The 17,165-nt window shown below is 42.7% G+C and overlaps 1 protein-coding gene across 1 annotated transcript in view; it reads right to left on the bottom strand.

Annotated features, from left to right (window-relative positions):
• jag1b (jagged canonical Notch ligand 1b) overlaps positions 1 to 9,890 on the bottom strand; it is a 27,454-nt gene extending 17,564 nt beyond the window's left edge. The window contains exons 1-3 of the mRNA XM_044213227.1: positions 9,509 to 9,890; positions 8,934 to 9,239; positions 2,249 to 2,300 (exon numbers count right to left, since the gene is read on the bottom strand). Coding sequence (XP_044069162.1) covers positions 2,249 to 2,300; positions 8,934 to 9,239; positions 9,509 to 9,565 — 415 coding nt within the window. The 5' untranslated portion in view covers positions 9,566 to 9,890. The remainder of the gene's footprint in view (positions 1 to 2,248; positions 2,301 to 8,933; positions 9,240 to 9,508) is intronic.
• Positions 9,891 to 17,165: the final 7,275 nt, after the last annotated feature.

Below are 17,165 nucleotides of genomic sequence, written 5' to 3' on the forward strand. Positions count from 1 at the left end.
ACCCAAAAATGCCCCAAAGATTCTGACACAAATTGCAGAAGATCTCTTAGATAGCAGATTATATGTAATTAAAGGAACTATGTGTGCTGGAGAGGAAGAAAAGTAGGAGGAGGAAATGCAGAAAAAAGGAAAAGGCTGCCTGTAATGAGCACTCTTAACTGCTTTTTTTCTCACGCTCCCTCTCCAACTCTCCCTGGTTGGTTTCTGATTCTCAGGTTTACAGCTTGAGGATATTACTGGTCTCAGATGCTGCCCTCTGCATCTGCTCAGGCGAGGACAGAACCGCAGCCGCCATAAATTACAGCGTGAGGACATTGATGCCACAGTCACTACTGGGAAGCCTGCCAGTGTGCCATCAGCACTTTTTTCCAGGCTGCCTTTCTCACATACATTCTTGTAAGAACAGCAGTCAAAACTCTGTCAAGTATCTATCTACTGTATACTTCAGATGGGGAGCAAATGCCCGGCCTATGTTGTGATTGTGCAATCCTTAATAAGACTTAAAAAAACACACTGACTTAGACCCAGAAACTGACTTATTTTCAAGTTAAACACAAGAGGTCATGGCTCTGTCAAACGGGCAAGGACTGACCTGAGAGCCAAGGGCTGTAATGAGCAACACACACAGAGCAAACACTCAAACTCAAAGTGAGCAAACATTCTCAGCCAAGTCTCCAGACACTACACTGTACATACATACAAGGCTCTATGCATTGACACCACTCATTCACTCGCACATGTAGCACTCGCTACTTGATATCTAAATCTTTCACCTGTGAGAGAATGAAAAATATGTCACAGCTGTTATTTACTGCACTCACATGAGCAGAGGTGACTGACCGCTGGGTGAATCGCTCCTCTGCGTAGTATGATGCAATGCAATGCAGTGGGGGACGGCCTGCTGTCATTTATTTACTGTGCTGTGGTGAGTATGGAGGGGGGGTACTGAAATCACAGTGCCCGGTAACATTTCGCAGTGGTCTGGAATCCAGAGCTCAGCTTTGTGGCATTTCTCTACTGACTGCTGGCCTGCAGTGTCAGAAGTAGCACATCCTTCCTACCTGCTGCCTAGCTCGGAGCTAAACATAAATCAGACGAGCTCTATAAAGCTTAGAAAGGAGCACCAAATTCATTTTATATAGACAAAGTCAAAACTTCTAAGATGTAAAAAAGTGACTACTTTTCTGAAACACTGGATATACACTGATAAAAACGTGCTCTGGAGTAGGAATTTAAAAATAATAGTGCTTGCAAATTAAAAGTATCAAACTAAAATCATGCTTTTAATTTTGATTAAGAATTAGTTGGCATGTAGTTAGGATAATCACAACATATGAAGCTATCAGAGCTGTGAACTAGCCTGGGGGAGCTCAGAGGGGCTTAACCAGCATTTACTGTGTACATTCAGGGGGCTTTTCACACCAATGCCCTAATAGCTCTCTAGGGAGCGGCAAATACAGCAGAAAAGACCGAAACCTTGTTGACCTCGAACAGACCTGCATAAACAAGCATGGGATAAGGCCCTCCCTCAGCTGGAATCACCATGCTGTCGCCAATCTGACCGCCAACCAGCAGGAATCCCAGCATAGTTAACGGCAGAAACCAAACCTGGCAACCAGAATTTAGATTCAGCAAGTTACCACAGTGTTCTTCCCACGTTCATGGGAAGAACGCCCACAGTCTTCAAAACAGCACACTAAAAAGGTCTTCCACTGCTCATGCTCTGAGCTCAGTCTGCAGCCCACCTGTGCCAGAGGTAACTAACCTATGGGACAGCATAGCTCAGCAGCCTCGGCCCCCCGCATTGTGACCAGGCTGGTCGTAGCGCTGGGCGGCCGGATGAACTCTGTGTTTCACGCCTCAGTGACAGTGAGACAGTGTGACCCCGACCCTGGCTGGCAGCACCTGCCATCAGTCATCGGGCCAAATGAAAACATTTTCATAGGGGGACAGCGTGGCCCCCTCTGTACTCCTCCCCTCCTTTACCTCACCACACTTCCTTCTCTCTGTCTGAGCCCCCCCCCATCCCCACTTCTTCTTCCCCGTCCTGCTCTCCCGCCTTACAGGCACCTGTCAACACACTTTCTTAGCACAAACACACACACACACACACCCAGTGGACCATGTGGAAGAGGCAGGAGGTTCAGGAAGAATAAACTTCCTTTTCTGACCTTCAACACGACTCCTCCCAGACGTTGATGGAGGGGGGGGGACAAGATGGAGATGCCAGACAAGGACAAATACTTACCACTGGTTTCATTGTTGAAGTCCAAGGCTTCCACTATCAAAGTGTAGGACCTCTGAGAAAGACAAGATAGACATAAAAAGGAGTGTTAGCCAAGAGCAGGATCATCAAGCAATCACTATCATAAAACAAAACTATAAACATTGCCATTCAATGATTAAGTGATAAATGTTTCAAAAAACTTATTGACTATACAGAGAACATTAAAACGGTTGACAGCTTTTTGTTTGTTACTAACCATGCAAAGTAACTTGTACCAGGTTCCCGCAAATGTTTCCTCTTTAACAAATATCAAGTAATGCATTTTTAATACTTTGATAGTAAATAAATCTCCTTTATAAATGTATTGTTTTCAATACTTTAAGCTTAAAATAAATAAATAAATAAAAAATAAAATCCAAATTGCTGACTTTCTGCTTTCCCACGACTTCACCAGCCTTACCAATGAAGTTGCATTTCCCTCTCATTGAGTTAGCTTACCTGAGGGCTAGTACAAAAGCTGCTAAATGCTAACTTAAAACAATGGTCCCATTGATCGGATAAGCTTGCGGCAGTGCAGAAGTCTCTGTCTGCGTCGCAACAATTAGGAAGACAGACACACAGTGGTATGGTCTAGCTGGACGCTGGTCTTCTTTCCATCTGTGTCTGATGCACCAAAAACCAGCCAGATATAGCAGGGATGCACTGGACAGAGTCTTGAGTAATGACTAGAAGTCAATATAAAAAAATAGCACAAAGGATACCTCAAATATGTCTCAGCCACGGTAACCTTGCTCTCTTTAGAAACAGTTTTTCTACATGTTTATAAAATGTGGCGAGACAAATCCGTGGATGACTTCCAGTGTTCTGGCAAAGCACACAGTCACTTCTGTTTTGCAATGTATATGGGATTTTCAATTATTTTTTACACAAATTTGTAAACCTCTAGTGCCATGTGCTATGTGCTATAAATGCTGTGAACAATCCGGAGTGAAGTGCTTAAAAGGACACTGCTTTTCAGGCAAAGTCAACACAGGCAGAAAAATTAAGAGACAAAAAAAGAAGTGTATGTGACGGATGGGGAGGCAGAAAGGAGAGACAGAGACTGAATGAGTGCTACACTCTGGAGGGGCTGTCTTGATTTCAGCACTCCCGAAAACGCTTTGTCTAATTCAGGGTCGGTAGCGCTCACACCAATATCAGCTTACACATTCACACTGCCCTGAGCCACAGTCATGAGGGAATGAACAATGAGTCTGCGAGCGTGCATGACAGACTTGGAGAGAAAGTATGCGATTGTGAGAAAGTGTAACCCACTTACAGTGCTTGAGCATCCACTAGAAGCACTTGTTATATTCTCACACACACACACACACACACACCCCCCTAGCAGCGCTGTTCGGAGGCATTTCAGAAATTCTATGTTGCCACTATGGCCCTCTTTGCTGCGATGACTTAATGGTAAACAAACCTGCTTGAAGGAAACCCCCTGTTCACTTTCCACAGAGAGAAAAAGGGTATGACTCACTCCTGAACCTTTTACTCTCATCTTATTTTGTCAGCCATTCAACTTTCTATCTTTCTGGGAGAAATTTGTCTCATCCTGTGCCAGTATTTCACTGCACCAGGGCAGCTATTGTTTGAAATGCAGTGCTCATCAGCAACACAGGCATTCAGTATATTCTGACTTAGATTTGGCTGCAATCACTTGACACAGAACTCGGGTAAGTGAGTCAGTGGTAATGTAATACCTAATCATCTACTACTATGACCCAACCTACAGCTAGTTATATTAACACTAAAGAACAAGAGTCCTCTGGCTTCTCTTCAAGTATTAGGCTGGGTCATGTTACTGCTTTGGTGTTCACCTCATGTGTCCAGAACTCTGTTGTAAAAGAGCTTTAGGGTTAATTTTTCCACATAGACTTTCAAAACATTTTTGGGCTGGGGCAAATCTATTTGAGATGGCCACCCACAACACATCCCACATATATGACGGTGCAGTAAATCTGGTGAGCTCATCCTAAAAATGGGAACTCAAATGTAAAAATCACTGAATACACATGAACTGAGTAGATCATCCGTCTCTTGAAATTTTAATATTTGTAATCATTGCGACATTAAATTGACGTGGTTGTGACTAAAATGAGAAGCCGCAAGTGGGTGGGGTGGGGTGGGGGGTGATGGGCGGGGATCGGCAGGCACAGACTTCAGTGACCTCTCAAACAAGTAGCTTGATCAGTTTACAGGCAGTTACACATTAGGAGCAACAATGGATCCCTGCCAAACGAAAACATAAACAAGCCTGGTTCACCTGCTACACAACGAAACTTCACATTCTGTCCATGACTGATGGGGGGGGATATCATTAAATCACTTTGTGGTGAACTGTTGTCAAGAGGCATAAAGTTTAATGGGTTATTGGCTAATTCCTGTAAAGTCAGATCTACATCAATATAACACACCCATATTTTGCACTTGCCTCAACATGGAAGCTATTGCAGCACTGTGATCATCATCATCACCACAGACTGATCATGTATTAGTACTACATAAACATGATTACGCTCCACACCATAGAAACAAATTGAAAACATAGTGGCCTTAGATAGCACTAGACTGCTAAGTAATACTATTCACCTACTTGTCTACAGGTTGCTGTTCATTGGGTTCACATCAAGTAAACTACAGCTGAAGATCCACAGGCTTTGTATTATCGAACAACAATGTCATAGTGGCTTGATCTAACAAGCAGCCTGGCCATTATCGGGATGTTTAGTTCCAGACCAAATAACTGCTTCCAGAAAGTGAGATACTGCCTGACTCCTCATTCCCTAACACTCCATAACTCCCCAGCGGTTATCAGCTTGGAACCGTCTGCCACTGCCAGGTTCACTTTTCCCAGGCTCCTAGCTGACTCACAACTTCTCTTTGAACTACAGAGCACACGCACGCGCGCACACATCCAAGTGCAATAAGTGTGGCCATATGTCTTCTTATCTTTCCTGGCCAAGCAGACACTGTCCAACAGACAAGCAACATAAGCAATAAAGATCATTCCAGTTTGAATCACTGACTTGCCAAAGAACACTACTGACTGTTCTCAGTAGGGGAATTTTCCCAACACACACACACACACACACACACACACACGGGGCTCTTATCCTGCACTCAGCTGAAAATGGAGCCACCTGAGGTACCATTACAAGGTAATCAAACAAAATAAAAACAGGAGGTATGTCTCACTGAATGACAGGCAAAAGCCAAAGGTCTAAATAAAGGCAAGGCCCAATAGATTAACCTGGTCTAGGCCTACACTCTGCAAAGGGGAAATGTCAACAGTACAGTCAAAGGGATGTTGACCTTCTGTATCAGTTTTCCTGAGTCAATCACTTCAATAGTATCAAACAGAGATCTAACCAATGACTGTGACTGCTAAGTAACACACCCTGTTGGCGATAAAACAGTCATGAAAAGACAACTCTCATAATCACCTTCAAAGCCACTGGCTGCACTGATGGACTGGGAAGGAAGGAAGGAATGCATTGTTTGCCAAGAGAGTTTCATCACAAAAGAGTTGGAGAAAGACTGTTGTACAATCAACAGCTTATTAAATATACTGTAAAGGTACGTCAGCCCGGGGATACGACAGAGCCTCACCCTGACGAAAGAATCTCACACTTTTGCCAACTAAAACAAGAGACACGACAAACAGATTTTGCAAACAAGATCAAAACAAGAACCTGGGACCAGGAATGAAAGTCATATCAACCATTTAACTAAACACGCAGCCAGTCATCTGTCTTTTGCAAGGCTCAAAAAACATGGCACAAGTGATCCAAATTAAATGCATTTTTATGCATGTCATACAGCTTGAAACAACTAAGCAGCATCAGAATCCATTATGTAACGTCACACTGACAACACTGCATGTATGCTGAAAAAGTCCTTGTTAAAGCACAGTACAGGACGAGGTAGAGAGGGGAAAAAAGGTTAAGAACACGTTTCTTTTCCCTCTTTCACTTGGGTAATTTGCACTTAACTGCCACATCAGAGCAGACTATATAAAACAAACATGTCATTACTCCCACAGCTGCAACTCACCTGATCCCAGTTCTCAGACAGCTCCGACTTGTCAATAAATCACTCACAGTGGTGCCAATATGTACCAGGTCTGAGAGGACATGCCAGCATTGTATTAAGTGATTTAAGTATGGGTATAATGACGTCAGATTTGAGCAGAACTAGGGTGCCAGATCAGTTAAGACTTGAGATGTAAAACTAGAGAGAAAATAGTTGGCAAGTGAGCAGATAAGTGCTGATAAAAGCTCAATCTAACCTCTAAAGGATTGACCCAACATATTAAAAAAGGTCTTCTCTTTCCTTGTATAGGTGTAACATCGGCAAATATGCTGAGGTGGCCACAGAGGCAAGGTCACAGTTTGCCTGAGAGCCAACTTCATCACTGCTGAGTCTACTACAACTGCTTCCTGTTGCTTGCCCTGCACTGGCATTACAGCTGCACTGCCTCTATTATGCTCTGTAATCCTCACTGTAGTCACTGAGGGCACACCATTGTCCCTGCTTGATACACTGTGAGGGCCCTCACTTCTCTGTCGAATAAAAGCATGAAGCAGACATTGGTGAATCCACACAGCACTCTAAAACAGCGATGTGCTAATGTTAAAGATGTCCATTCAGCTGGATGCCTGGCTCTTGCCCTACCTGTTCTAAGCACATGTGCGTAGCCTCATTAAGTGCAGCAGTTACTGTGGGTGGCAAGGTTAAAGCGATGAAATGCCTGGGGTCCAACCGAGCGTGACTTAAACAAAGCCCTTGGCCTGGACAAGAGGCCAACTTCATGCAGCTCACAAGAGAGGATTGGGGGGGGGCTTCATGAACTCGGAGTACCCAACAACCCAATTGCACCACACTGCCATCTGTCCACAACAGCCAATCAACTGATGAAAAGGACAAAGAGTGATATCATACCTAACCTGACGATTGTTAATGTGCACTGAAGTAAAGCACTTGAAGTGAAGGATGAGAGAATCTAACGAGCAGCTCTGTTTTTTCCCCCAAATCTCAGCCTGGGTGCTGGTCCTGTTTTCTACAACAGAGTTGTATTAAATTAATTTATCTAAACTTGAGATTTCTTAACTGATACACTGACTACACAGCACAATGGAAATGCTTTGTCATTTTCTACTAGTTTCACTGGCAATATACCCCCTATTCCCATGTATCTCCCCCTTAATGACAAGAACATCCTCCATTAGGTCTAGGACATGTAGGCCATTTATTTTATTCTAAAGTAAAGCTTGCAGAGTCCTCAAACAACACGAAGTGCTGTTTTCAAGGAGGAATGATTTTCAACTAGTAAGATGAAACTAATCTGGCTCAGAGCGTTCATGCCAACTTAGTTCTGCCATAGTGTGAACATAAACAGAAACCTTTGTCTTTAAAAAAAAAAAAAGGTGTGAGGCGGCAGTGTCTAAGTGGAGAGCAAATAAAAAATACAGACCATATCAAATTGCATGCAACCCTGCTGAGAACACTGTTTTACTGGCTATCTGATCATAGGGAAAACACAAATATAAATTGTCTGTTCTGCCTCACAGGTAATGCACATAAAAATGTACAACATGAGAGGGGGAAAAAAAAAAAAAAAAAAACACATGATCTTCCAGTTCTTTCACTTTTTCAGGCTGTTTGAGGCCATCGCTGCATACAATGCTCAAAATTACAACAAGAACTTCCATCAGGATTGAGGTAAAAATAGCCTTAATGTAATTGGACACACACATACCAGTGGACTGTGCCTTTCACCCATCAGGCACAGTAGAGGAGTTTGCAGGCCAAGCTGTGGGGCCAGTCAGTCTGCGCACACAGTCCTACTTTTTTCACTACATCGAAATGTGCTCCAGCATGGCAAATCATATCTCTCACAGAGCTACAACACTCCTACAGGCCTGTCAGGCCCATTTATTTACTCTACGGAGAAGAGCTGACACTTGAGGAAACCAGAAAGTGGGTTTTCACTCTGGAGTCACTGTAGAGTGCAACATGAGCAGCTGCCAGGGGGGCAGAGGAGGGGAAATCTGTGAGAATGCAGCTCACCCAACTCTTCATCTCAGCTTTTTATGTGTTGAATCAGGCCAGACAATATATTTATGAACATTTCAAGAAATCATTGTAAAAAGTAGTATTCCGCAGATTTATTGTAGATAATACAGCTTTAAAAGGGGGAATCAACTAAAATGTCTTTCCTTTCTCTTGAAATATTTCATTATTATTCATATTGATGGTTTTTAACTAAAATGTACCCACCTTTTTTGATGATCTTAATGCAAAGTAGTTTTAACACCCTAACACTATTTAGATATAGAATAGATTTAGAATAGACAGGTCTAGATCTGATGGGGGGAAAAAAATACCTGCACCTGGTTAATTGGCGCAGATAATGAGGAGAACGGGGGTCCTTCCTCAAAAGGATAATTCACCCAGAGCTAACTGCCAAAACAGAAAGTCTTTCTTTTGTTTGTTGTGCTTTCTAGCCACTTTTTGGGGAGCGAGAATGACTGACGGACAGTAATTGCACAGAATTGCCCTGCAAACTGACATTTTCTCTTTATTTTTTGTTGTTTGAAGAAGCGCGTCGGGAAACAGAAGTTTTTTGGGGGTTTTTTATTCAAAGTTTCCAACTCACCGGCCAGGCAAAACTGAAGGGCAAAACTATCCTGGATTTGTCATTCCTGACAGAGCTCTTGAAAGAAAAGGTATTCCCTCCGAGGACAGGCGTAGATCCCATTCCGAAGCTGCAGGGCCCTGCAGCAGAAACTCTCGACTGGTATTCCTTCAGGCAAACTTTAAAAAACGTATCGCACTCGTCCCGTGTGCACTTTCTATCCGCCGTGCTCCGTGTGCCATCACAACACATGCCGTTCAGCAGCCCTCCGTTAACATTGTGCATCGACAAGATTTGCAACTCGAATTGTCCAGATCCCTCTGACACCTGTTGAAGACAGAACAGTGAATGCAATGGAAAACTTTGACCTCGTTATGTGAATAAAAACAAGTTGCAACACTAAACGGACCGTTTTGCCGTTGGTTACCATACATTATTTGCACTTGCAGCAGGCTAACTGGACACAATTTTGCGCGAGGCATAGTTACATGTAGTGTTAGCATAGCCGTGCACATATAAGGCGACACACATGCAATCAAAGTACATCCAAACACCGCTGAACTGAGTGACCCTGTCCGCTGAAGTAATCCACATACCTTCGCAAGAAAGCAGAGTAAAAAGGCAGCAACGACTGAGCCCCGTCTCAAAATCATGCCTCCGGACTGCTATTGCCACTCGTTTGTACTAGTCGTCTGGCCGACACACGGCACCAGAGCTCTCCTCTGGTTTAAACATGCACAAGTGGGAAACAACACTTTGATCAGCGGAGCACAGGTTCCCGATTCATAGAAGACCTCTTCCTGGTATGTCCCTCAACTCTCCGAGCGTCTGCTCTTCTTCGTTATCCCGACAGTTTCCAAGTTGTTATTGAAGAAAGTTTACACAGTGGCCATGCGGCAGCCGAGCCCACTGCTGACTGACTGACTGACTGACTGCTGGCCCGAGCTGGAGCTGGCTACACAAGTTCAACAGGGGAGTGTCTACGGAGCCCCGACCCTCCATATTCATGAGCAGGGCCCAGTGAGCCCGCCCCTCTCGCATTATGAGGATAATCATACACTCAGGATTGCTTGTAAGGACTCTTTTGGCAGTGATGTGGTGGAAAATATAAAAGTGGAAATAAACTATGACCTGCAGTCATATTGATAATCATAAGTCATCCCAACCACAAACCTAAACATAAATGAATTATATTTTCAGAGAAGCATCAATTTATACCTCTCCCTGTCTTTAAAAGACCTTATCTTCCTCCATCCTGCATTAGCTGCATGCTATACTCACCACAATTTATACTATTATTTTACCTCATAAAAATTTATGTCAGCTTAAAAGGTGGGTAGACCGAGTTTAGCTGGTTTTACTCTCCTCTACATTTGTGCCATTAGGTAACACACTAAATCATCTTGCCTGCATCAAGGCCAGTGGCTGAGTCAAGGTCATTTAGTTAAATGCATGGTATGTTAGACATCTTTCCTCATGTAATGCAAGCCTTGGATAAAGAGCATTGAATTCCATAGTTACAAAATGCTCAATATCTGCACATTTTCAGCATATTTTTTTCTGTTTAAAAATACTTTCATTTTTGGAATTTAAAATAAACTGTGAATGTTAAAGCTAACAACATGATGTTATCAGGAGTGCACACAACAGTGCCCCAGAGTGGCAGACGTGCAGGTTTTATGCCTGCCTGAGGAATGTCACACATCTTAAATGACTTGCAGACTAAGGCTGTTTCAAACAATCAACCTCTAGTTTATGGCCAAACATAATGTCATGATGGATAGTCTGAGTGAAACCCCTGCTGAGCAGATTTATAGCTTATTCAATTAATTGAAGTTCCCAGAGAAGAATAGGCTGACAGATTGCTGCAAGATATTTTTGGTGTCGAAGGGCAATTGCGGCCGGGTGTATCTCTGCAAGAGGGTAATCTGTGAACTGGATCAGTGACTACACACACACACACATAGGCACACACACAAACATTCATATGAGAGGATGGGAACCCCCTCTGTCCCTGTGGTTAGTGATTTGTGTGGACCAATTACACAGGTGAGTCAATGGGTCACAATGAAGGAAACACAGTTGGGAACTGTAGCATTGCAGAGAGAGGACCATATCAATAAGTAACTATGTAAAGTTTCACCATCACACTTTATAGCCATTTATGAGGGTGTCACACGTCTCTCCTGTATGCGTTTGTACCTGATAAGCAGAAAGGTCTGGCATTTTCTCACTGTTTTTGTTAGAATCCGTACAAGTAACCAAGGTATAGTTCATTGTTTTCACTGAAGCAGCAAATCAAATAGCTTATCTTATCTTTAGTTTAGATGCCTCAGTGAAACAGAGATGTGCGTGGTAGCTTCTGCCGGGATAGCCCCAAATGTCCTTAAAGGGACAGTACACCCCCAAATCAAAACTACATACAGACCTTATTGTGAGCAGTGTCACATAGGAACTATCTAGTAAAAAAATAAATAGTAAAAAATAGTAAAAAAGTAAATACATAAAACTTCTCACAACAAATCTGTGGATTATCTTGAGTAACTGGGTCATGATTTCTGGAAGGAGACACCAAAACAATCTAGATGGATAAATAGCACTACAGGAAAGAGGAAAAATATGTATTTTTGATTCTGGAGTTAACTGTCACTTCTTGAAATACTTTGTTTATTATTATTAGTAGTAGGTATTGGGGTAAAATGTATTTATATTCAAAGAGGGAAGCTTCTAAGTGTTATTTCCGCCATCTTAAATCACTGCTGTCAATATTCAGATGTCACGTTTCCTGTGGTTGAACTTCAAGATGAAAGGTACGGCTTCCTCCCCGCCTGCCTCAGCCGCTGAACTGATAGACATCTCAGGTTACAGGCCTCATTGAAATGCTCTCTCTGGGTAATTAGGGTTAATTGGAGAAGTTTTTAACCCTAGGGAGAATTTTTGTTTGCCTTGATGGCAAAAGCCAAAATTGAGTCTAGAGATCTGTCATGCCCCCATGACCTGCCCAGAGGTGATGCTTGTGTTGGGATGATGACAGGGGTGGGGGAGAGTGGTGGTGGTACTGAACGTCAATAAAAAAGACCATGAGACATATAAAAACAGTTTTCTGAGAGAAAATGTCTGACATGAACTCATGTCATTTCAGCATCACAACATCAACCAAAAATAGTGTATTTTCTTGTGTTTACACATTTACACAAAATGTGCAAAATGTACATACACCATTTTAGAAAGTGCTCTATTTTTGGAAAAACTACATTTTGCAGGACAAGCCAAGGAAGGATGCCTCCTTGCTTTATCCAGTTCTTCCACTTCATACAGCTAATAGGTATCTAAGCAGCGTGTTCACTGTTCCCTGTAAGCATGGTATGTAGTCGTCATGGAGCACAGACAGGGTTTCTCCTCTGAGGCCATGGTGCTAATCTCCTGCAGCCTTAATGTGATTATGGTAATGATCACACAAATGACCCCTGGGCTTTGGGGGATCCGTGGTTCACACATCCTCACACAGCGGCTGCACAGGCGCTGTGACTCTATTGGCCCACATACGAGACCACCAGTCTGAGCCAGTCCTGGTGGCCTGTCCCTGTTCTTCTGTCCTTGCTGGGCTAGCTGGAAGAGTAGAGTGAATGACCAAATAAATTCCAGCCAGCAACAAAAGAGCTGAACAGCCATGAGAGAGATGGATATCTTTTGTTGTCTGACACTCAAAGCCGTATTCCAATCCAATTACCTCAGCCTTTTGCAACCCCTCCTATCACAGTGCACAGCATTGAAGCCTGCCTGAATTCAGACTCGGACCACTAACAGTGGTGGATTAGGTGCTTAGTGAGCATTCCCTTCCCCCTACCTTTACTAAAATCTATGGTTCACTCTCTCCTAAAAAGATTTACAACTGCCAGCCCTCTATTTAAATGTTATCCCATTTATTTTAATGTCATTATTGTCTGGCTCCCAAAGAACAGAATAATTTCCCCTTCCATTCTTATATGGCAAAAAGTGACGTGGCTATGTTGCTTCAACAAGGACTTCTATTGTGGACAGTCAACAGTGAGAAACAAGAAAGCACTGTGTGACAGAGTAAAGGTGGATTTAATCTGCTGCATCAGGCCGTGGCGGAAGTGACGTGTATGTCAGCCATCACACCTGCTCAAAAATGTACCTACATGTCAGGGCCATGGGGGCTGCAATCGGTCAGTTGGGGCTCTTGTGTGTCCTCCTACATGTTTCTGCTTCCGGTAGAGATTGTTGATAGTGAAGACAATGTGGAGCAAGTTCAAAGTCCCCCTGCACTCAAAATGTGTTAAGCTTATTGTTGCTTCATCTGGATGTTTGACCTTCACTGTGTAGAATGAGGTGCAGAGTTTAACACTAGAAAGCTGTTTTCACATTAATCTGCTGAAGAGGGAAAGCTTCTCTGTGCTCACCTTAAATTTTAACATGTGAATGTCTGAGATGATTTAATGACATCATAACTGGTTTAGAACCCAATCATGGTCCGATATGCAACTTACACAACATATATGTGGAAACTTGAAACCTCCAGTGCACATACACTGACCATAGACTGTATAAAAGAAGTGGACATAGTCACTGTGGCATCACCCATTGGTTTGTGGACTACCATTTTGAAGCTTCAAGATTGGCATTTTGACTGCCGCCATCTTGATTTTTTGCAACCAGTGACCAGAAGTGCTGGGGAACAAAGCAACCGCTAAATTGTCAGCTAACACTAGCACTAGCTAGATTAGCAAAGTGCATCTGTAATTCACGTTAACTGTGATATTAATTGGAATGCTAATTTTTGCTAGTGAAAACCAAGCTTAAAACAAAATGTATTTACCGGACAAAATTAACAGCCGAGTCCTAGAGTATCTTTTAGTACAACCAAATGCTGAACAACTTTGGCATTTTTAGGTGAGCAAATTTCACGGCTAGTTAAATGTACACGGTGCATACACATCCGCTCTATCCTGCTTGCTAGGTTGCCATGGTAGCGACTTGTCAGTCACAAGGTAGCCACGCCTTAAAGCATACCCTGCTTTATCGTCAATTTAAATCTCTAAATGTGACCATAATTTTCAAAATGGACATCATGCTGTATTGAAGAAGGCTTGAAACTAGCGATTGAGACTATGAACTCATTAGGAAACCGTTTACAGAGGTAATCAATCAAATGAGAAGTAGGGTCATTTTCTCATAGACTTTTGTACAATCTGACTTTTGCCACCAGTGGAGTCATCCTCTGCTGGTCATTAGATAGAATGCAGGTTTAAGGCACTTTCGCATTGGCATCACTTTTCAGCCCCAGAGGTTGCCCCAGAGGTTGCCACTTGACACTGACAATGGACTTTACAGTGAAGTAGGAGACATCTTGTGTCCAGCAGTTAAAGGTGGGGTGTGCGATTCTGGAGGAATCCAATACTATGATAAATACCATGATTTAGTGCGAACAACGACACAGCAAGTAATGTAAAGTTAGCCAGGTTATGGGTTAGCAAACTTGCTACAGTTGCTGCTGCGAAGCTAACAGCCAGAGAGGATGAGACGGTTTCCCAGAGCCAGCACAGCAGCTCCAGAGAGCGATACTCACAACTCTCCTGCTACTAAAGCTAAAATCACAACAACAGCACATCTTGGCAAACTGGAAAATAAGCTAAATGTCCGTGGGCAAGTCATTTAACGTTACCTGACACACAAAACATGGCTGGAATAGTGTTTTGTGGCTCCACTTTCTTTGTTTACCATTTACAGAGCCAGGACTGTGTACAAACACCAGATTTTTTTTTCAGCACACACACAGAACGGACAGCTAACGTACCATGAGGAGATGTTTGCTGAATTTGACAAAACAAATGTGTATTGGATTAGAATCACATACCCCACCTTTAAACTTTCAGTGAGGGAGAAGAAAGTAGATGTAATTTTAAGAAATTTTGACAAGGTAATTAAACTTTTTCGTGGAAAAAACAGATGAAATAATAATAATAAGTAAATTTACATAGTAAAGTCAGTCTATGCACGTGTGAGTGAAAAATGTGTGAGGTGAAGAAGCACATCTGAGGAGATGAGTGGTCAGACCACTATAGAGAGAAAAGGGAGGGTCTCTGTGTAGTTCAGTATTCGGCCCATTTAAAAGTATCACATTGTTTACATGGTGTGTTTATGGGAGCTGCTTTTACGGAACGTGTTACAGATGGTATCAGCAATCGGCGCTCAGATAAATATTATTTTCAACTGTTAAAGGTGACCACTTTGTTATTTTCAACATTTATTCGAGAGCCCCTTCTGTGAGGTGATGGTATTTTGATGTCTGACTGTGTATGTGGTAAGTACCTCAATGCGGTTAGTGCACAGAAAGTCCAGCTGCTATGTGGAGATTAAGTAAAAATTGGATTATAGAGGGTTAGGTTGAGAGCATGGGTTTTGATTTTCATTGGTTCAAACTGTGCTTAATTGCTGTGGTGATGCTGTGGGTGACTCATTTATGTCATGTTTATTCTAGTTGTCTTTCTTTAATTTTTTTCTTCCCAAGCGGTGCTGCTGTGTGTAAGGCAGTGACACTGGTGAACTGCACAGATTTACTTTTGCGATTTACTTTACTTTTGAGATTTACTTTTGAGCGTGCACATGAGCAGCGTCATAAGAGAAGACTGGATCAGCACTCTGTGAATGGATCATCAGTCTGTGTGTGTCCTCGCACATCCTTAATGGCCAGGGAGGTGTTTGATCCTCTGAGGGGAGGGGAGGCCAGAGGGCTGCAGTCAGTGAAACAAATCAGCTTATCCCTGCTTAGGCTAGTAGCCTACTACTCATCAGCATAGCGTTTCTACCTGGCTAACAATACTAGGTCTCATACTGCTGAGCTGACCCTTGTGATCATGTGATTAAGCGATTTGTATATGAGTGTGTAATATGTCATAGCACAGTTGTTTCACTGCGGAGAATCAAATCTGTGTTTGATTAGATTTGTCCCTGCAGTGGAAAAGGCCATTTGAGAATAAGCTGGAATGCCGAGGAATGTTTACGGCTCAATTCATTGATCAATGTGACAATGTCTCAGGTGGGAGGATGCAGACTATTCAGGCAGGAAGATTAGATCCTTTGCTCATCACACCATCCAAGGTGGTCTCCCAAAGTTGGGAGGGCATGTGTGTGTCGCCCTCAGGATCAGTGAGTCAGAACAGTGCTCTCTTCAAACAGGATATTGGCCCTCGCTTGAGGTGAGTGCAGCTAATTACCTGAACTTCCTATCTGGAGGAGGTGACGCTGATAAAACTCTTCCCCTCTTTTGTCCCTATTTGTCGATCACATTACCCTTTGGATCATGTAGGTGTGTCAGAGGAAAGAAATAGAGACAATTATTCATCTTATTGCAAACTCTTCGGAAAATGACCTGTAGACTTGTCGAGAGGAACTTGATGTACATAAGCCCAGTCAAACGACATCCATTGCCAGCCTTGAAGGAAAATATTGATGCTGGCAAAGTCTTGACGTCCCTTGCACCATGACATAGCGGCTTTTCCATGACACATTTGATGATTGCTTCCAAATGGGCCTGTCAGTTTCAATACAGTCGACCCCGGCATTTCACTTTCCTTTTAAGTAAACAAAATCCACCGGCTCTCCCACACACACACACACACACACACACACACACACACACGTACAGAATGTGTGATCATACACCAGGAATGAGTCTTGAGATAGAACAGGCAATCGTGAGCTGATGTATGTTTTCATGTTCAATCTTCTCACTCTTGAGTGAGGCAGTTTGAACTGATGTTGTTTTTGTAAGTTTACGGAATGAAAGCCACAATGTTATTTCAGGATGTAAGTCCATGATATGACATTAAAAAGTAGTATGTGGTGTTAGGAAGTACAAATATGACCAATATGAGATTTAAATTCAATAGAAGACGCCTGTCAGAATGCTTACTTCACACTTTTCTTCACGATAATTAATTTAAATGTAGTGCTCTGTTAATTTTATACGACAATAAACTAATTTCTTGTCATGTTTAATGCTGGGCTTAGACCCAATGCCAACATTTAGTGAGTCAATATACTGACAATTAGATTATATAGTGTAAACTAACAAGGGGAGGACAATATTCAGTTTGTTTACAGACGTGTGTCTGACTGCGCTGTAGGAGAAGTGGAGCAGTCACAGAGAACATGGAAATATGTGGGAACAGCTCACTTACAAGACACATGGCAAAGCTGAATATTGGACGGCTCCACTTCATTGGAGAA

This window comes from Siniperca chuatsi, linkage group LG11 (genome assembly GCF_020085105.1).
Source record: "Siniperca chuatsi isolate FFG_IHB_CAS linkage group LG11, ASM2008510v1, whole genome shotgun sequence".
NCBI lineage: Eukaryota > Metazoa > Chordata > Actinopteri > Centrarchiformes > Sinipercidae > Siniperca > Siniperca chuatsi.